Below are 21,702 nucleotides of genomic sequence, written 5' to 3' on the forward strand. Positions count from 1 at the left end.
TGCATGCCTGTAGTCCCAGCTAATTGAGAGGCTGAGCCAGGAGGATCACTTGAGCCTAGGATTTCAAAGTTACAGTGAGCTGTGATGTTACCACTGCACTCCAGTCTAGATGACATAGTGAGACCCTGTGTCTTAAAAAAAAAAAAAAAAAAGACCTAGATGAGAGGAAAAGAATAGAGTCCAGAATAAACTGCTCTTAGATGATCACTTGCTTTTACAAAAGTGTGGTGGTTTACTCAATAGGAAAGTACAGTCTTTCAACAATGGTACCAAAACAACCAGATTCATTTTTTATCCATAATCACACAGATAAAAAAAGAATCTTGATACTTAACATTGCACAAAAAAATAAACTCAAAATGGGTTACAGACCTACATGTAAATACTAAAACTGTAAAAGTTCCAGAAAATTAAAACGTAGGAGAAAATCATGTCCTTTGAGTAGGCAAATACTTCTTAGAATTTGAAAATTATAAAATATTTTTATAAAATAGACTTAATCAAAATAAATTTGACATCCAAGACACCATTAAGAAAATGAAAACGCAAACTAAACACTAAAATGTTTATAATTAACATTTGGAGACTTTCAGCTAGAATAGAGAGAACTCTTACAAGTCAATAATAACAAGGCAAACAACCCAACTTAACACTTCGACTGCCATGCTAGGAAAAAAAAAAAACACATTTTTCCTTGGGACCATGGTGTTTCATTACGAAAACAGAATAAAAACTTTGAAAACAAAATGATCCTAATTTAATGAAACATTTGTTATTTTTTGGTTTTCTGTGCGTGAGTTATATGCAACTTGAAAAATAGTTCACAGGCTCCCAAGGTGAGAGATGTGTGAGTTGCATATGCTTCACGAGGACCAAGGCTCAAAACTAGCCTGAGTTAAATACAACTCAGATGGCAGTTAATGTGCTAAAAATGGGCAAAAGATGTGATACCGATGGCAATAAGCACATGAAATCATAGATGCTGAACACCATCATTTAGCAGGCAAATACAAATGAAAATCATAAGAACAGAATGGGTTAAATTTTAAAAGACTGACAAAACCAAGTTATTAGCCAAGATGTGGAGCAACTGGAATTCTCACATACTATGGTAGGAGTAAAAATAAATACAACCACTATGGAGATCCGTATGGAAATTTCTTATTTAAACACACTTATTGCAATGGATTGAACATTTATGTCCCTCTCCCCAAATTCATATGTGGAAAGCCTAACGCCCATTGGGATGGTACAAGGAGGTGAGACTTATGTCCATATAAAAAAGTCTGAGAACACTCCCTAGTCCTCTTCACATGAGGTTACAGTGAGAAGGCATCTACTTATGAATTCAGCCCTTTCTGGATACCAAATCTGTCAGAACCTTGACCTTGGAATTCCCTGACTCCAGAACTGTAAGAAATACACTTCTGGTGTTCATAAGCCACCCAGTTTATGGTAATTTGTTATAGCCTAGACTAAGACACTTATAACCCAGCAATTAAAGTCCTAGGTATTTACCCAAGAGAAATAAAAACACATGTGCAAATACTTTTACACAAATGCTCATAGCAGTTTTATTCTTAAGAGCCAAAACAGGAAACCCAAATTTCTATCAACAGGTGGCTAAATAAACAAATGATGGCTTACTCATACAATGGAACACTACTCAGCAAAGAGAGCTACCGAAACACGAAACAACTTGGTTGAGTCTAAAAACATGCCAAGTGAAAGAAGTCAGATACAAAAGAATTCATACTGTATGAATCCATTTATATGAAGTTCTAGGACAAACAAAACTAATTTACACCAACAGAGTGGTTACCTGGGGCTGGAGTGGGATTAACTATGAAAAGGCAAAAGAGAACTTTTAGGTGATAGAAATGTTTTTTTCTTGATTGTGGTGGTGGTTAAAAGTGGGTGTGAATTTTTCAAAACACTGACACTTAAAATAGGTGTTTTATTATATGAAAATTGGACCTCAATAATGTTGATTAAAATGGTCTGGTAATATCTACTTCTTCTATACCATTTGAAACATCTCTAGTAATGGCGAGTTTAGCACAAATGGAGTACTAGATGTTGTTTTTGAATTATCTGTCCCCTCAAGGCTTCTAGGGTTGGTAAAACTTAAGAACTTAGAATATGTCCCCATTGGCAAAAAAATTGTTTTATATAATATTAAAGCTGGTTGCTTGGGCTAGTCTTCAGATGAAAGAAATTCAGAGGCAAAGATGAACAGTTTTGCTAGATGGTTATCCATTGTGCATTAAAACTGCCTGCTACTGAACAACCCTACCAAAGGGCCATCTGTCAGGACTCCTTGTTTCTTCAGAGTCCCTCTCAGGTATTTTTGCTTTCGCTGATAAATGTCCACGGATCTTGCCAGCCCAGTTGAAAGTCATCTCTTCTGTATAGCCTTCCCAGATCTTCTGTGCCAAATCACCTCCCTCCTCACCTGTGCTCCTACACCACTGAGAACATAATTCTATCCCAATACTCGATGCATTGTGCAGTGATCTCTATCTCCCCACTACACTCTGAACGACTTCAGGATGGATGGTGTCTTACTCATCTGTTTTCCCAATATATAGGACTATTCCTTATCGATATCAATACACATTCAAATAAATGACAACATGAGCCAGAGAATATGGAAAATGATAGGAGTTGAGTTCAGTCCTGGAACTGCTACATAGTGCACTGAGACTGTGCCCCTCAATGAGTTAGAAAGATGCACAGACAACTAAGTGAAGACGATGCCCTCCAAGACCAGCAGACAGTCGTGAGCGAGCTGTACAGACATTGAGCAGCAGGGGTGTGAACTGTGTGCAGGGATTGACTGCAACTCCCAAGTCAAGTGGGAGCAGAAGACAGTAACAGGGCTGAGAGAAGATACTTCCAATAGAAAAGATTGTATTGATACAAAACAACAACAAAAAAACACCCCAAATTTTTTAAAATACCAGTATAGAAAGGACAATGCAAGAGAAATGCCAGTTACGCAGAGATTTTGGGGTGTTTTTTATTGCTTCGTGCTAGACACTAGGGACACATAAATCAGCCAGATATCACTGTCCTCAAGGAACTAAGCATATAATGAAAGAGATGGTATATAAAATCATAAGTTTAACACACCAAAGTACAGCAACAGAGGGGAGCACGAAGCAGTGGCAGCACAGACCGCCTCCCGAGCCGAGCCTGAGGGAAGCATCCCTAACGTGCTGCCACGTGAGTCTTGAACAGTGATTAGGAGTTAATCAGCTAAGAGGAGGGACCATTCAGACAAGAACAAAAGAAAAGAGGCAGGAAACAGCTTGGAGCATGTGGGGAACACAAAGCAGTTAGTGCTGCTGGAGCAGGATGCACGATGGGGAGATTAGGAGCCTGGAGTTTATCCTAAGGACAACAGGGAACCAGTTTGTCATGGTTTTCATAAAAGTTAGCTTTTTCCAACTTGATTTTTTGATAGGTCAAAATTGCTAGGTAACACTCTTCTACATAACAAGATTAGATACACAGTTCTGCTTTAGAAGGGATTTAACTCAAAGATAGACTGTATCTGTGAATGAAACATAAATATCTTGAGACCTATCTCCTCCTTGTCCCCACGTTTCAGCTCAAAGTCAGCTGTAAAGCCCCACGGCTCTCCGAGGACAGCATTCACAGCTGAGTCCAGTGATGCTGCAAAGTGGTAGATGGCAGCACAGTCCCAAAGCAGCCCCGTCTGTGATTCACAAAATTCTGACATGTCCAAATCTTTGAAGCCACGTAAATCCTAATACCATTCATTTCTAAACATCACTCATTACGTGGGAGAACTATTTTCTAAGTTGTCTGTGTGTCCCCCTGACCTACAGATCTCACACTTTTGTGTGGGGGCCTTGCTCAAGGAGAGCCCTCTTGGTGAACACCTGGATTGTTTTTAAAGTTTGGGGTTGAGTTAAAATCTTTCCCATACTGACCACATTCATAGAGCTTCTCTTCTGTATGAATTTTCTGGTGTTGAAGGAAGTTTGACCTCTGAATAAAGCCTTTCCCACAATAACTACACACATAGGGCTTCTCTCCAGTGTGAATGATCTGATGCAGAAGCAGCTTGGAGCTCTGGATGAAGGCTTTTCCACAGTCTTTGCATTCAAAGGGTCTGTCCCCAGTGTGGATTTTCTGGTGTTCAGTGAGATGGGCTTTCTGGAGAAATGCTTTCCCACATTCTTTACATTCATACACCCTCTCTCCAGTGTGAATTTTCTGGTGTCTAATAAGGTATGAGCTCAGAAAGAATGCTTTCCCACATTCATTACATTCGTAGAGTTTCTCTCCAGTGTGAATCCTCTGATGCTGAGTAAAGTTTGACGTCTGGCTGAAACGCTTTCCACACTCATTGCATACATAAGGCCTTTCTCCAGTATGAATTCTCTGATGCTGAATGAGCTTTGAACTCCGAATAAAAGCTTTCCCACATTCATTACATTCAAAGGGTCTCTCTCCAGTGTGAATTCTCTGGTGTTCAATAAGGTCTGAGCGATGACGAAATGCCTTCCCACACTCTTTGCATTCATACTGTTTCACTTCTGTGTGGATCTGATAATGTCGAATAAGGCTTGAGCTCCTAATGAAGGATTTGCCACATTCATTACATTCATAGGGCCTTTCCCCTGTGTGAATTCTCTGATGTCGAATCAGCAAGGAGCTCTGACTGAAGCCTTTTCCACACTCTTTGCATTCAAAAGGTCTCTCTCTGGTATGAACCCTCTGGTGTCGAATCAGGTCTGAACTATGACAGAAGGCTTTCCCACACTGCGTACACCTGAACGGCTTTTCTCCCGTGTGTACCTGCTGATGCTCGAGAAGATTTGCATAGTGAACAAAGTCTTTTCCACACACGTTACATACATAGAGTCTCTCTCCAGTGTGAACCCTCTGGTGCTCAGTAAGGTGTGAGCTCTGACCAAAGCCTTTCCCACACTGATCACATTTATAAGGTTTCTCCCCGGTATGAGAAATCTGATGTCTAATTAGGTCTGAATTAAATGTGAAGCTTTTGCCACAAATATCACAAGGATGGGTTTTCCCTTCTATAAGCTCACTCTGAAGTATAAGAAGGTTTGAGTTCAGAATAGGGTTTCTTCCTGACTTACTGCATGCCTGGACTGTCTCTCCTGTTTGGATTTTCCAATGGGTAACTGTCATCTGCTTGAAGCCCCCCTCCTGAGAGGGGGGACTCCCCAGGTTCTGCCCTTCTGCATTTCCCAATAGCTCCCCTAGTCTGGGTTCACAGACTTCCCTGGATTCAGGGGTGAGGGGCTCCATCACTGTGAGTTTGTCTGATGTTGTCCTGTGCAAAGTTTCATCCTCAGAAATCCAGTCTTCAGAGTTCCCTTCTTCTCACCAATTCCTGCGTTAGAATCTGAAACAAAAGAGAACAAGATCATCTTCTACCTTTGTTAACAGACATCCATCTGCTGCAGCAGGTGGAGGACGAAATAAATGCATACCTAACAACTGGGAAAGGAAAGTGCTTCCTCTGCCACCACTCCTGACTCAGCTCTGGCCTCACCCCAGTCAGCCTGTCCCACACGGAAGGCTTCATGTGGCTCCACTGCTAACACATCCAGCTCCACGACAGACTGGCCTGTGGTGCACAGAGCTCCTCTGACCCCCAGTGAATCCCGGATGAGCAGTAGAGGGTGGGGAGGGGCCCAGACTCTTTAACATCATTAAGACATATGTTTCCCAAGAAACACACAAAGGTACCAGCCCTCCCTGTTCCTGCATGCCCCCTCCCCACCTCCCCAGCTAAGGCCCCATGGTCTATGGTGCTGCTGTCACTTTAGGTTCCACATTATAGTCATCCCCTTGTACATACTCCAAGCTCCCCTGCTCTACCACTTTGTGGGAATTGCCTCCTGGTCTGTGTCTGCATTTATGCCAAATGAGCTCTCTTTAACATCAGAGCCCTTGCTTAAGAGGGCCCTAAGAGCTGCTGGCAACTTTCTGCAGTTCCCCAACTTTCCTAAAGACCATCTTCTGCTTTGTCCTGTCTCCTTCAATGTCCAATGCTCCCTCCTTCATCTCAACTTCTTGTTTCAACAAGAAAATGGCAGCAATCAGACAAGAATGTCCACTTCCTCCCACACCTACAACCCACCCATACCTGTACCCATCCCCTGGTCCCCAGTTACATAGGTTAAACTGTCATTGGTCCCATCTGAGGTCAACACCCCACTTGTGTGCTGAGGCCCTTCCCCTCTCACCCACCACAGGACACCACTCAAGAGCCCACCCCTCTGCTCCATCACAACCTCCTGCCCTCCCAGCACCATGCCCATCAGCACACAGCTCTGGGCTTTCCTCCCACCTAAAAAGTAAACTTTCTGGGCCTTATTTCCCACCCCCCCCACCAGCTACTGCCCCATCACTTTCCTCCTCCATGCATGCCACCCTATGCACTGTCCTTCCCTGAACCCACTGCCATCAAGTGCAGTGCACCCCACACCAAGCCTGGGTGGGAGTGTGCCACCTGACTCAGCCCATCACAGCCAGAGACTCGCTCCTTCTGAAATCGCTGTCCTCACTTGGATTCCGAGACAACCTTTCTCAGTCTCTTCTCTTCTCCCAGCCAGCTCCTTCCAGTGTCTTCTGATAGCACCTTGAGGCCCCAGTGTGTCCTGGGCTGTCTTCAGAACTCCTCTCCATCCAGGTTCACTCCACAGGCAAGCGCACCCATTTCAGGATCACACGCCCACTGCTGCAGACTCACACGTGTCCACTCCATCCTGGCCTCTGCCTGACTTCCATACTGACCAGCTCTTCACCTGGCATTGTCACTCAGGCTCTCAGAAGTTTTTGAAACCTAATACATCCAACTTAACTTCTGATTTCCCCTTCTGTGGTTTTCTCCACATCCGTGAGAACTCCATTATTGCATCGGTTCAGGTCACAGATGCAGCAGTAACCCTGGCCTCTCTCCCCTTGCTCCCAGCCCACACCTACCTATCAGCTGGCCCATGTCCACCCCCAGTGCCTGGCTGTTCTTCCCACCTCCAGCACCACCACCACCATCGTATCTCACCACACAAGTGCAAAAGCCTCCTAACCGTTCTCCCTACTTCTCCCTTTCTCCATGTCTTTTCTACACCACCAGCAGAATGACCCTTTAAAAGTAAAAATCAGACATCATTTTTCTATTAATAAATTTGCAAGGGTTTCCCATCCCCCATGACGCCAAAGTCAACTTCTTTATGATGGCCATGCTGCCATTCCTCCAGCCCCCTCTCCAGCCGCACTGGGCCCTGCCATCCCTGGCCTGTGCGGGGCCTTTTCACATTTTGTCTTTCTTCTAAAACACTTTCCAGGGACATGTCTGGCTCACTCCTGTGTATCCTCCAGGTGTCCGTGTTAATGCCACTCAGAGTCCTTGGATCACCCTCTCAGTGACTCTGGCCCCACCTTCGCACACTCCCCATCCTCACCTCTGCTTTTCCCCCATGTTTTTACTACCTGACGAATCATAAGTTATCCAAGCTGAGGGGCCGTCAATTCTGAAATATGACTGTTTTATGTATCATAAAGGAAAACAAAATTACCAATTTAAACTAAAATATCCCATCAATTCTAAGAGGCAATTCAGTTTCAGAGATATTAAAACATGAAGAAAAGATGTGTCTTGGAATCAAAGAATTGTGATGTATACACACACCACAGACAACAAACTATGTTTGCTGCTGTCGGTCTGCCCCTAGAGAATATAAGTGCCGTGTGGGCAGGGACCGTGTTCTGTCTACAGCTCCAGCACCCCACAAAATTCCTGGCATAAAGTTATACATTTAGTAAATATTTATTGTATGAATGGATGTTCTAATCATGCACACACATAATACACACAATATATGGTAATTATAATTATTCCTATGTAATGGCAGCCCCTCACTCCACATTGTTGCCAACAGTAAGTAACAGAAATAACTGAAGAAATTGCGATTTCAGGAATGCTGTGGCAGACTGCTAATTATCTTGAAGCATCCATTCTCTCCTCTCTTCTAGTAATAAAAACAGCCTGCATTTCCCAGCTTTCCTGCAGACAATGTGGCCATGGGACCAAGCTCTGGCCAATGGGATAGGAAAACCTGGGGCCAGAATGCAGCAGGCCTGGTGAGCCAGCTACAAACCTGCCAGTGATAGAAACGCCCCAGGTGGTAGCAGAGCAAACTCATCAGAAGATGCCTTTGGGATGACCTCAAAAACCAGAGCACCCCGCACCTGGGCTGTTCCATGAGAGCTACATCATCTCATTTGCACCACTGTGTTTTTACTATGGTTTAGCTTATATCCCGATACAAAAATCAATACCTTAAAGTGGAATGTCACCATCATAAAAACCTAAAATTCTTGGCACTGGCTCAGTGATCAGGCAGCAAGGAATTTAATACTGGCAGGCCACCACAAGGGTTTGGTAAAACCAGAGTCAATCTGTGTGCCTGGCAACCAAGCCCAGTCAGCTCTGGGAAGTGCTGAGGGAGTGAGGATGCCAGCCTGCGCCGGATGTTCCTGGTGCTTCCAGCAAAGAACAGTAAGTTGTCACTTAATTTTGTGAGTAGATTCTTGGAAACTAAAACTTTTTTTTTTTTTGAGACAGAGTCTCGCTCTGTTGCCCGGGCTAGAGTGAGTGCCATGGCATCAGCCTAGCTCACAGCAACCTCAAACTCCTGGGCTTAAGCGATCCTACTGCCTCAGCCTCCCGAGTAACTGGGACTACAACCATGCGCCACCATGCCCAGCTAATTTTTTCTGTATATATTTTTAGTTGGCCAGATAATTTCTTTCTATTTTTAGTAGAGACGGGGTCGCACTCTTGCTCAGGCTGGTCTCGAACTCCTGGCCTCGAGCGATCCATCCGCCTCGGCCTCCCAGAGTGCTAGGATTACAGGCGTGAGCCACCGTGCCCGGCCTGCAACTTTTGACTTTAAGCAAAAATGATGCATAATGAAACCAATTTTACAACTGCCTCTCCTCAAGAGCCTTCTCACAGGGGTTCCTGCCAGACTGTGGAAGCCGGCCCAGCTGCAAAGGTCAGGTAGTGGTAGTACCTTCCCACCAAGTACTGCTGTCTCTGATAACTGCCAATAAAATGGGGGGGGGGGGAATGTCCCAGTACTGAAGCCAGTAAATAAAATGGGAGATTCTGCTGGTTTAAAAACTAGAGCTGTCCAATGGATCACTGGCAAGCAGCCCAAAAGACTGTATTTTTTAAGAGAATTATGCTGTTTGTAGGAAGAAATAGCAAGCCTGCCTTGGTAAAGTCTTTAGTTAGAATGTTCAAAGCAGCACTGTTTGTAACACCCAAACATCTAGCAACAGAGGATATTCCCTTACTCACACAGGGATATGTGGCAAGGAAAAGAGCAGCTGCACACAAAGGTGCAGGTGACTCCAGAGATGAAATGCTGAGCAGACGCAGCCAGACCAAAAGGAGTCACAGCGCATGATTCTATCATATGGAGCTCGTAATACACAAAGCCAACCCCAGGGGGACCTGAACAGTGGTATCTTCAGGAGACAACTATGGCTGGTGTGGCTGGTGGAGCACAGGGCTGTGGAGACCCTCCACATTGCTGCCTGAGTGTCAGGGGTGCTTACTTTAGAGCAGTGCTGGGCCTGGGGTTAGTCCCCTTACCCAGGTACTGGATGCTCTGCCCAGCTCCCCTCTGCAGGGCAACGCCCCACCCTCCAGTCTGGGAATTCTCATTCAGAACTACTCTCAAGCAGAGGAATCTGCCTCGCCCAACATCATGCCCTCTCCTAGGGGAGGCCCACTCAAGTAGTTATCCATTGCTGCAAAATAATTTACCACAAACATAGCAGCTTAAAACAGCATGCATTTGCTATCCCACACACAGTTCTGTAGGTCTCAAGTCCAGCTCCATATGGCTGGGACATCTGCTCAAGGCCACACAAGTGTTACAAACTTTGGGGTGTTACAAGTAGTGCTGCGTTTTCATTTAGAGACTCCAGGAGGAAATCCGTTTTGGAACCCATTCAGATTTTTGGCAGACTCCAGTTCCCTGTGATCATAAGCTGAGGATCCTGTTTGCTTGCTGGCTGTCAGGGGGAGCTACTCCTAGAGGCCACCAGCCCGAACAGCACATTGAATCTCTCTGATGCTTCCAGTCTTGGCCTTCTGATCTCCAACTAGCTGGAGAAAACTTGCTTTCAAAGCGCTTGTGTGATCAGGTAGGCCCACCTGGATACCCTCTCCATCTTAAGTCACTGACTTGGGACCTGCAAATCTCTTCATCCCAGTACCCAGAAGAGTGTTTGAATGAGTAACTGGAAGAATGCGTGTGCACACTGGGGACCGCCATGGCTCTATGGGAACACCCTAGAACTCTGCCCTCTTCATCCACAGTGCCTGGCTGATAACAGGAATCCAAACCTAATGTACCTGTTTGGGGGCACCCCAGACTGCTCCCATGTAAAATGGCAAACAATCTATAAATGTTGCATGTGATCTGACTGCTCCACGAACCAGCCCATCTCTCCCTCTCTCCTTGGGCGTCCCTATTCCCTGAGACACAACAATATTGAAATTAGCCCAATTAATAACCCTACGATGGACTCTAAGTGTTCAAGTGAAAGCAAGAGTCACGTCTCTCACTTTAAATCAACAGCTAGAAATGATTAAGCTAGTGAGGACAGCACATCAGAAGCCGAGACAGGCCAAAAGCTAGGCCTCTTGTGCCAAATAGTTAGCCAAGTTGTGAATACAAAGGAAAAATTCTTGAAGGAAATTAAAGTGATACTCCAGTAATCATACAAATGTTAAGGAAATTAAACGGCCTTATTGCTGCTATGGAGAAAAGTTTTAGTGGTGTGGGTAGAAGATCAAACCAGCGACAACATTCCCTTAAGCCAAAGCCTAATCCAGACTGAGGCCCTGACTCTCCTCAATTCCGTGAAGGCTGAGAACAGTGAGGAAGCTGCGAAAGAAAAGTTGGAAGCTAGCAAAGCTTGGTTCATGAGGTTTAAGGAAAAAAGCCATCCCCATAACATACAAGTACAACATGAAACAAGTGCTGATGTAGAAGCTGCAGCCTGTTATCCAGAAGATCTCGCTAAGATCACTGATGAAGGTGGCTACACTAAACAAAAGATTTTCATGTGGATGGAACAACCTCCTATTGGAAGGTGCCATCTAGGACTTTCATAGCTAGAGAGAAATCAGTGCCTGGCTTCAAAGCTTCAAAGGACACACTGACTCCCTTGTTAGGCGCTAATGTGACTTTAAGTTGAAGCCAATGCTCATTTACCATTCTGGAAAATCCTAGGGCCCTTAAGAATTATTTAAATCTATTTAAGATTTGATCTATTTAAGAATGATTTAAATCTACTCTGCCTGTGCTCTATAAACAGAACAAAGCCCGGGTGACAACACATCTATTTACAACATGGTTTACTGAATACTTTAAGCCCACCAATGAGACCTACTGCTCAGAAAAAAGATTCCTTTCAAAATATTATTGCTCATTGACAAGGCATCTGGTCCCCCAAGAGCTCTGATGGAGACATACAGGATTAATGTTTTCATGCCTCCTAACACAACATCCATTCTACAGCCCATGGATCAAGAAGTCATTTTGAGTTTCAAGTCTTATTATTTAAGAAATACATTTCATAAGGCTATAGCTGCCACAGATAGTGATTCCTCTGATGGATCTGGGCAAAGTAAATTGAAAACTGTCTGGAAAGGATTCACCATTCTAGATGTCACTAACAACATTCATGATTTATGGGTAGAGGTCACGATATCAACATTAACGGGAGTTTGGAAGAAGTTGATTCTGACTCTCATGGATGACTTTAAGGAGTTTAAGGCCTCAGTGGGGAAGTCACTGCAGATGTGGTGTAAACAGCAAGAAAACTAGACTTATAAGTGGAGACTGAAGAAGTGACTGAATTGCTATAATCTCATGATCAACCTTGAAAGGGTGAGGAGTTGCTTCTTATGGATGAGCACAGGAAGTGGTTTCTTGTCCGGGAGTGGTGGCTCACACCTGTAATCCTAGCACTCTGGGAGGCCAAAGCGGGAGGATCGCTCGAGGTCAAGAGTTCAAGACCAGCCTGAACAAGAATGAGACCCTGTCTCTACTAAAAACAGAAAAATTAGCCGAGCATCACGGTAGTGCCTGTAGTCCCAGCTACTTGGGAGGCTAAGGCAGGAAGATTGCTTGAGCCCAGGAGTTTGAGGTTGCTGTGAGCTAGGCTGATGCCACAGCACTCTAGCCTGAGTGACAGAGTGAGACTCTGTCTCCAAAAAAAAAAAAAAAAAGGTGGTTCCTTAGATGGAATCTACTTCTGGTGAAGATGCTGTGAACATTTTTCAAATGACAACAAAGGATTTAGAATATTACACTGACTTAGTTGATAAAACAGTGGCAGGGTTTAAGAGGATTGACTTCAATTTTGAAAGAAGTTTTACTGTGGGTAAAATGCTATCAAACTGCATCACATGCTACAGAGAAATCTTTCAAGAAAGGAAGAGTCGACTGATTGTTGTCTTATTTTAAGAAAATTGCCACATTCATACCAACTTTCATCAACCATCACCCTGATCAGTCAGCAGCCAAACACTGAGGCAAGACTCTCCACCAGCAAAAAATGACAACCTGAAGGACCAAATGACTCTTAGCATTGTTTAGCAATAAAGTACTTTTAAATTAAGGTAAGTGTATTGTTTAAGGTATAATGCTATTACACACTTAATCAACTACAGTATAATGTAAACAACTTTTATATGCACTGGGAAACCATAAAGTTCATGTAACACGTTTTATTGCAATATTCACTTTATTTTGGTGATAACCTGCAATATCTCCTAGGTATGCCTGTATGTCCCATGTGTGGAATGACGGATCTTCATGACACTTGAGCGGCCAGTGGGGTAAATTACAGCACAGACTAAAGATCTGCCAGCATTCCTGCTTTCCTACTATGTTTTAATGTTAGAAACTCCACCAAATTACTAATGGCTGCCCAGGAAATGACATTTCCTAGTCTCCGCTTACGTGAGGTGTGACCTTGTGACCAAGATTTAGCCAATAAGATGAGAGGGGAAGTGATGTATGCATGATGTTCACTCTCTCTCACCCCGTGGGGCAGAGCAACCAGGGTCCTGAAGGGCCACCTCCCTACCAAGAGCCACCGTCCACCTTTGAGATGGAGTGAGAAATCAAGTTACTAGTTTGGAACACTGTACATTGAATCTGTTACTGCAACTTTAATCTATGTCTTAAATAATGCTAATACACAACCCAAATATTCAGATGCAAGACTCCCTGGGATGATAAAGAAATTCAAACCTCATACCATTAACTGACAATAAGGTTGAGAGGCAGAATGTAAGTCTGCAGAAGGCATTTCTATCCCCAGATTTGCTTGCAAAATTAGCCTGGCAGTCCCGCCTCCTACAGTGGCTAGACCCTCTGGCCCCATGACGTAGCATTTACAATCACTCCCTAATGGCATTCATTGAAAATATTTTCTGAGCTAGAGGCCCACTAATAAATTTTTAAATCTTTCTCCTTCTTAAAAAAATTACTTTTAACTGTTATTTTTTTAATATACAAAGGTAAATTATGCTTATTGAGAAAAATGAGCCCACTACACAGATTACCACTTAACATTTTTCCTTCTGGTCTGTTTCTGTTCAATATTTTATGAAATCAGGACCATATTATTCATTTTTAATATCCTGTTTTATTTTGATAAATTCTTTTTAATTCTTAGTAATTAAAAACAGGATACAGGCCAGACGCGGTGGCTCACGCCTGCAATCCTAGCACTCTGGGAGGCCAAGGCGGGAGGATCACTCGACGTCAGGAGTTTGAGACCAGCCTGAGCAAGAGTGAGACCCCCCCCATCTCTACTAAGAATAGAAAGAAATTAGCCAGACAACTAAAAATATATAGAAAAAATTAGCTGGGCATGGTGGCACATGCCTGTAGTCCCAGCTACTCGGGAGGCTGAGGCAGAAGGGTTGCCTATGCCTAGGGGTTTGTTTGAGGTTGCTGTGAGCTAGGCTGATGCCAGGGCACTCTAGCCCTGGAAACAGAGCAAGACTCTGTCTAAAAAAAAAAAAAAAAAAACCACAAAAAAACACAACAACATAAGATACACATTGTAAAAGTATTTCAAATAATAAAGATATACAGATGATGAAAATCCCTGGTAATTCAACAGAAAACCACTGTTAGCTGTTCAGTTTATACACATCTACCCAGACCTTTGCTTAAATACAATTATACAGTTATGCACACACACGCTTTTCAAAAATAAAAAATGGGATCACACTGTACCTATTCATCTGCCACACATTCCTGGTATCTCCTGGCATTCTTCAAGCTCACACATACAGATGTGCCTGGCTCCCTGAGTAGCATCCCCATCATAGTCAATGGTACACTCTCAGGGACTTACCAAGTGAGGACCTCCTTTGAACTCCAGATGGGAGGGAACACTCATCCCTAGACCTCTGGTTTCCTGAGGGAGAATTTTCCCTGAAGTGTTCTGGGCTACTGCACAACCTTTTCTGCTTCCCAAAATGGTGGAATGTGTTGGCAGAATGAAACGATTGGGAGAATGAGGCATTTGAGCCCACCCTCTCCTACCCCTCTTCAGAACCAGCAGTTTCCTGGGGCACCCATTCCACTCTGCTCTGAGTGCCAGGGTTTTTAAGCGAGGCGGCCCGTGAGGAGAGGCTACATCACTCAGGGCTGCCTGCGAGTGGGCACCCACATCTCACTGGCATTTGGTCTGAGGAAGTCCAATGTCTCTCCAACCCAGCCTTTGGCCAGTAATAAAGTGACCATTTGCTCTTCCCAAACCATATTCCTCTGCCTTGACTGGCTCTGAACTCGAAGGACGCAGAGGAACACTGCTGATCAGGCCCTCAAACCTCAGAGTGGTGTTATCTCACAGGCTCTCCAAACCTTAGGAGGTAAGCATTATCCTGCTATTTACTCTACTTCTACAGAGCAGGAAATGGAGACAAGACAGGAAGCAAATTACCCAAGGTCACTACTCTAGTGAGGGGCAGAGCTGAGGTTCAACTCTAGGTCTGTCTGCCCCAGTGCCCATTTACACATCATGGAAGACTGTTTTCCCTTCCTAAGGGTGATGTCACTTTTACAGGATATTTTATTTAGAGATCAGCTGGACTCGTATTAAGAAAGTAAGCTTATATTTTAAGCCTTGTCATTTTTCTTAACTAAAAACAGTAGGGGTGGGGATGTTGGTTTCTTGTTTGTTTTGGAAGTCAGTGATATGTTCTAATGTTTTTTGTTTTTTTTTTGAGACAGGGTCTTGCTCTGTTGCCCAGGCTAGAGTACAGTGGTGTGATCATAACTCACTGCAACCTCAAACTCTTGAGTGTAAGCAATCCTCCTGCCTCAGCCTCCCAAGTAGATGGGACTACAGGTGTGCGCCACCACACTTGGCTAATTTGTGTATGTGTAGAGATGGTCTCCCTATGTTGCTCAGGCTAGTCCAGGAACTCCTGGCCTCAAGCAGTCCTCCTGCCTGGGCCTTCCAAAGTGCTGGGATTACAGGCATGAGCCACCACATCTGGCCTAATTTAATTTTTAAAATGACTGTTACACTACCTGGAAACGAGGTTGCATCTGCTTGTAAGAATATAGCTTAAAACTCTGTGTGCGCTTGTTAATGATTTTCATAAATTTTTTAACTTTAAAGAAAGTTTTTAAAAACAAATATATCTTGCTTTGAAAAAGCATTTATCTATCTTAAAATAGCAATCTTCAGTTTCTGCTTAGCTCCTTTTTCTTCTATAAATTTAAGTAAAATTAAATTGATACCATATTATTTAAAGAAACTGAAAAGAACAAAAGTAAGTAAATACATGCCAGACTGTGGCTCTACAACATACTGTGCTTCATGGACCCCCCTCCTGTTATAACATGTAGGATTTGCTGAATAAAACATCACTTGAAATTGTCTAAATACACAGCTGATGTTATGTATCAGCAACAGTGACACCGACTTTCCCACCAGCACTGGTAAAGGGATATTCTGGCCGTAGACTCTCATCATCTGTCACGTATGGCCTAAAGAAAGGAACAGGAAGGTTTATCGAGCTTTACAGGAATAACAAACAAGCAGAGGAAGAGGGCACCTGAGTGAGATGGTGACTACAGGAGCCCACTGCAGTCACCAATGGGTCAAGTGCCTCCTGCGTGCCATAGGCTAGGTAGGAAAGGCAGGATTCTGGTCTTCTTAATGCCTCTCAGGACCACCCATGAGGTTCAGGGAGGTGACAAGCTGAGGGTCAAACAGAGAAGTGTAGCCAGCTGCTAAATGTCCTCCCAAGCCATTTGGCTTCTGCTCCCAGCATGCTGCTCTCACGGCTCTGCCCAAGGGTACCAACAAGCCCAGTGTCCTCTCACCCGTCATATTCCATGACCCTGAGGCAGTGCTGACAAGCTCAGCAGCTCCCTGAGCTGCTTCAGACAAACTGCCTGAGTTTAAAGTCTGCATCCAGCTGATACTCCTGCGGAACCTCTGGCATGCTACTCAGCCCCTGAGGATCCCTTGATCATGATCCTATTCTTACCATTACAAGGGTAAGAAGGTCCTGACATCAGCGCAGAGCCGGCCACTGGAATTAATAAAGACTTGTAGAGGAAAAGGAATTTTCAGGAAAAAGCCAGGACAGTGTAGCCAAATCACCCCCCACCCCATCTGGGAATTCTCCTTCAGGCCCAAGTCTTGGGAGTTAATTTTGTTCATCACATTTCCTTCTTCACCTCGAATCCCAACAGCACAGGAGATGCCAGCTCTACACCTCCTCCAGCACAGAGAGGCCTCAAAGTCCCCAGAGAACAAGCAGGGTTGAAGCAAAACAGCAGTAATTCCTGCACCTATACCTATCGCCCCCTAAAAATACCTGGGGCAGCCCTTCTGAGAGGCTTAGTAGACTTAAAAATTGTGACACAAAAAGTTAAACTAGGCTCTAGAGCTTGGTATGTAACCCCTGGGAACGGGGAAAAGGGCTGGAGGCAATGGGGAAAGGAACCAAGAGAACGGAACCAAGTATGTATCCACACAAAGCTCCTGGGAGAAGACCACAGGCTCGGGCCATAGCTGGGCTCACTGGAGAGAAAGGCTGCGGGCCACGGGCCGAAGTTGAGGCCTCACAGGGGCGGCCCTGGCTGCTGCAGGGAGAGGGGCTCACCGAGGCCCAGGCTCCGGGACACGCGCGCGGGGCCGGCAGCGCTCAGAACCGAGCCGCTGTCCGCGAATACACGCCCGGCCCTCTCGGCGGACTCTGCCCGGCCCTGAGGCCAGGCCCCCGAGCCCGCCCCCGCCCGCGGCCGGAACGCGCCACTCACCAGGCGCCCGGCGGCGAGAGGACCGCGCGAGCCCGACATCGGAGCCGAAGCTGGACCCACAGCCGTCGGTGCCGACAAAGCCCGCACTGCTGCCCGCACGCCGCAGCCGGAAGTCGCCAAGGCTCCGCCCGAGGAACTTCCGGCGGCACTCTAAGGGGACCGCTCCCCTCTCGGTGGTGTGGGCTTCCGGCCGAGCGGGACCCGAGTGTGCTGGGAAGGCCTCAGGGTGTATGGCGGGCGTGACCGAACTCCGCGGACTTAAAGGAAGCAGGCCTCGGACAGTTGGTGCGGTTGGGAATCAGCGGTGAGGCCCGCCTGCAGCCCGAGACCAACGTCCCAGATATTATGTGGGTCCTCTGCAGCCCTGAAAGAGCGTGGGAAAATGGCATGGTCTTTGGCGTGCTTTTCCCCTAAAGTGTAAACAGATGCAGAGATTTCATTTCCAGTGAGCTGTAAATACAGATATTCAGAAACAGAACCATTTCGTTGCTCTTGAGAAATGCAGAAGTCCAAAAGAATTTTACAAAAGATTAATAAAACAAAAAGTTGGTTCTTTGAAAAGATAAACAAAATTAACAGTTCTCTTGCTAAATCAACCAGAGACAGAAAAGAAAGGACCCTAATAAGCTCAATCAGAAATGAAAAAGGAAATATTACAACTGATACACAAAAATACAAAATATCATCTCTGAATACTATAAAAGTCTCTATGAACATAAACTTGAAAACATTGAGGAAAGGGACAAATTCTTGGAAACACACAACTTCCCTAGGCTCAATCAGGAATAAATAGGACTCTTGAACAGACCAATATCAAGTAATGATATTGAAGCAGCAATAAAGAATCTTTTTTCTCTGTTTTTCTTTTCTTTTCCTTTTTTTTTTTTTTTTTTGAGACAGACTCTCACTCTGTTGCTTAGGGTCAAGTACCATGGTATCAGCCTAGCTCACAGGAACCACAAACTCCTAGCCTCAAGCAACCGTCCTGCCTCAGGCTCCCAAGTAGATGGGACTACAGGCGCGTGCCACCGTGCCCAGCTAATTTTTTCTGTTTGGTAGAGACAGGGTCTCGCTCTTGCTCAGGCTGGTCTTGAACTCCTGACCTCAGGTGATCCTCCCACCTCGGCCTCCCAGAGTGCTAAGATTACAGGCATGAGTCGCCATACCAGGCCAGCAATAAAAACTTTTCCAACAAAAAAAATTCCAGAGCAGGTGATTTCACAGCAGAATTTTACCAGATCTACAAAGAAGAACTGGTACCTATACTGCAGAAATTATTTCATAACATTGAGAAGGAAGGAATCCTCCCTAACCCATTCTACAAAACCATTATCACCTTGATACCAAAGCCAGGCAAGGACACAACAAAAAAGAAAACTACAGACTTATATCTGTTATGAATATAGATGCAAACATTCTCAATAAAATCCTAGCAAACCGAATTCAGCTGCACATAAAAAAAATAATCCATCACGACCAGGTGGTCTTCATCCCAGAGATACAAGGATGGCTCAACATACACAAATCTATAAATGTGATTCAACACATAAATAGAAGCAAAAACAAAGACCATATGATCCTCTCAATAGATGTAGAAAAAGCATTTGACAAAATTCAGCACCGTTTTATGATAAGAACTCTTAACAAAATAGGCACAGATGGAACATACCTCAAAATTAAAAGCCATATATGACAAACCCACAGCCAACATCATACTGAACAGGGAAAAACTGTGAGCATTCCCATTTAGAACTGGAACCAGAAAAGGTTGCCTATTGTCACCACTTCTATTCAACATAGTGCTGGAAGTCCTAGCCAGAGCAATCAGGCAAGAAAAGGAAATCAAGGGTATCCAAATGAGGAAAGAAGAGGTCAAACTAACACTCTTTGCTGATGATATGATTTTATATCTAGAGAACCCCAAAGATTCTGCCAACAGACTCCTGGAATTGATAAATAAATTCAGCAAGGTCTCAGGGTACAAAATCAATGTATACAAATTGGTAGCATTCCTATACTCCAACAACAGTCAAGCTGAGAATCAAATCAAAGACTCAATACATTTCACAATAGCAAAAAAGAAAATAAAATATCTAGGAATATATTTAACCAAGGTGATGAAAAACCTCTATGGTGATAACTACAAAGCACTGCAGAAGGATATCACAGAGGATGTAAACAAATGGAAAAAATATATCATGCTCATGGATCTACAGAATCAACATTCTTAAAATATCTATACTACCCAGAGCAATTTATAGAGTCAATGCAATTCCCATTAAAATACCCACATCATGTCTCGCAGATCTGGAAAAAATAATTCTATGTTTTATATGGAACCAGAGAAGACCCCATATAGCTAAAGCAACCTTAAGCAAAAAGAACAAATCAAGAGGCATCAATTTACCAGACTTCAAGCTATACTAGAAGCCTATAGTAACCAAAGCAACGTGGTACTGGCACAAGAACAGAGACATAGACCAATGTATCAGAACAGAAAACCCAGATATAAAACCATCATCATATTGCCATCTGAGCTTTGACAAAACAGATAAAAACATACACTAGGGAAAAGAATCCCTATTCAATAAATGGGTCTGCAAAAATTGGGTAGCCACATGTAGAAGACTGAAACAGGATCTGCACCTCTCACCACTTGCAAAAATTAATCCATGATGGATAACAGACTTAAACCTAGGGCATGAAACTAGAAGCAAATTCTAGAAGAAAATGTTGGAAAAACTCTTATAGACATTGGCCTAGGCAAAGAATTTATGAAGACCTCCAAAGCAATCACAGCAATAACAAAGATAAATAAATGGGACCGAATCAAATTAAAAAGCTTCTGCACAGCCAAGGAAACAATCACTAGAGCAAAAAAACAACCTACAGAAGGAGAGAAAATATTTGCATGCTATACATTTGATAAAGGGCTGATAACCAGAATCTACAAAGAACTCAGGCAATTCAGCAAGAAACTTTTAAAAAGAAGCTAGACTAATGGCCAAAAAACATATGAAAAAATGCTCAACATCTGTAATAATCAGGGAAATGCAAATCAAAACCACAATGAGATATCACCTAACTCCAGTGAGAATGGCTTTTATCAAAAAGCCATTTAACAAATGCTTATGTGGAGGAGAGATAGGAACACTCATACACTCCAGGTGGGACTGCAAACTAGTACAACCTCCATGGAAAGCAATATGGAGATACTTCAAAGAGCTAAAAGTAGAACTACCATTTGATCCAGGAATCCCACTCCTGGGTATTTACCCAAAGGAAAAAAAGACATTTTATAAGAAAGACACCTGCACCCAAATGTTTATAGCACCACAATTCACAATTCCAAAGATGTGGAAACAAACCAAGTGCCCATCAATACATGAGTGGATTAATAAAATGTGTTATATGGATATCATGGAATACTACTCAGACATAAAACAAATGGTGAATAATACCTCTTCGATTAGCCTAGATGGAACTGGAGACCATTATTCTAAGTGAAGTATCACAAGAATGGAAAAACAAACACCACATGTATTCACCATTAAATTGGAACTAATTGATCAACACTTCTGTACACATATGGAAATAACATTCATTGGAAATCAAACAGGTGAGGGTGGAAGAGGGAATGGGTAAATTCACACCTAATGGGTACAATAACTTTGACTCAAACTGTAAAAAGCAATTTATGTAACGAAAATTTTTATAACCCTATAATATTCTGAAATAAAAAAATTAAATAAAAATAAATTTTAAAATGACAGAAGAAAAATAGAAACCAGGCTCCCATACTTATTACCAATGTAACCCTGGTTACACCTTGGTTTCTTCCATTTCAAAATGGAGATAAAAGAATTACTATAAGAATTTAAAGAAAGAATGCACATATAAATGCATATAATGGGACCCGACACTTTGCTATTGCTAACACTATTATTTAACAAATGACTGAATTGCCCAAGTATGCATTTATTTTTTTTCTTGAGACAGAGTATCCCTTTGTTGCCTGGGTTAGAGTGCTGTGGCATCAGCAACCTCAAACTCCTGAGCTCAAGCCTCAGCCTCCCAAGTAGCTGGGACTAAAGGCGTGTGCCACCATGCCCAGCTAACTTTTTTCTATTTTTACTAGAGATGGCGTCTCACTCTTGCTCAGGCTGGTATAGAACTCCTGACCTCAAGCGAGGATCCTCCCGCCTCGGCCTCACAGAGTGCTGGGATTACAGGCGTGAGCCACCATGCCCAGCCTATGCATTTCTTTAAAATCCACACATAAACATATCCACCTTGATCA

At 43.6% G+C, this 21,702-nt stretch overlaps 1 protein-coding gene across 2 annotated transcripts; it reads right to left on the reverse strand.

The window, feature by feature from the left end:
- Positions 1–1,549: 1,549 nt before the first annotated feature.
- ZNF623 (zinc finger protein 623) lies at positions 1,550–17,516 on the reverse strand. Of its 2 annotated transcripts, none has more exons than XM_045561310.1 (2): positions 17,403–17,516; positions 1,550–5,407 (listed from the first exon to the last, which is right to left on the reverse strand). In XM_045561310.1, exon 2 carries the CDS (start codon positions 5,308–5,310, stop codon positions 3,886–3,888), a length of 1,425 nt encoding a protein of 474 aa, XP_045417266.1. In that variant the 5' UTR covers positions 5,311–5,407; positions 17,403–17,516; the 3' UTR covers positions 1,550–3,885. The 2 variants fall into 2 exon arrangements, with proteins under 2 accessions (XP_045417266.1, XP_045417267.1); XM_045561311.1 differs by lacking the exon at positions 17,403–17,516 and adding an exon at positions 17,116–17,247.
- Positions 17,517–21,702: the final 4,186 nt, after the last annotated feature.

The sequence above is a fragment of the Lemur catta genome, chromosome 9, assembly GCF_020740605.2.
Source record: "Lemur catta isolate mLemCat1 chromosome 9, mLemCat1.pri, whole genome shotgun sequence".
In the NCBI taxonomy this organism is placed as follows: Eukaryota; Metazoa; Chordata; class Mammalia; order Primates; family Lemuridae; genus Lemur; species Lemur catta.

Bases quoted from the DNA above. Each gene is read 5' to 3' on its own strand.
- ZNF623 (XM_045561310.1), bottom strand. From the start codon at position 5,310: ATGGAGCCCCTCACCCCTGAATCCAGGGAAGTCTGTGAACCCAGACTA.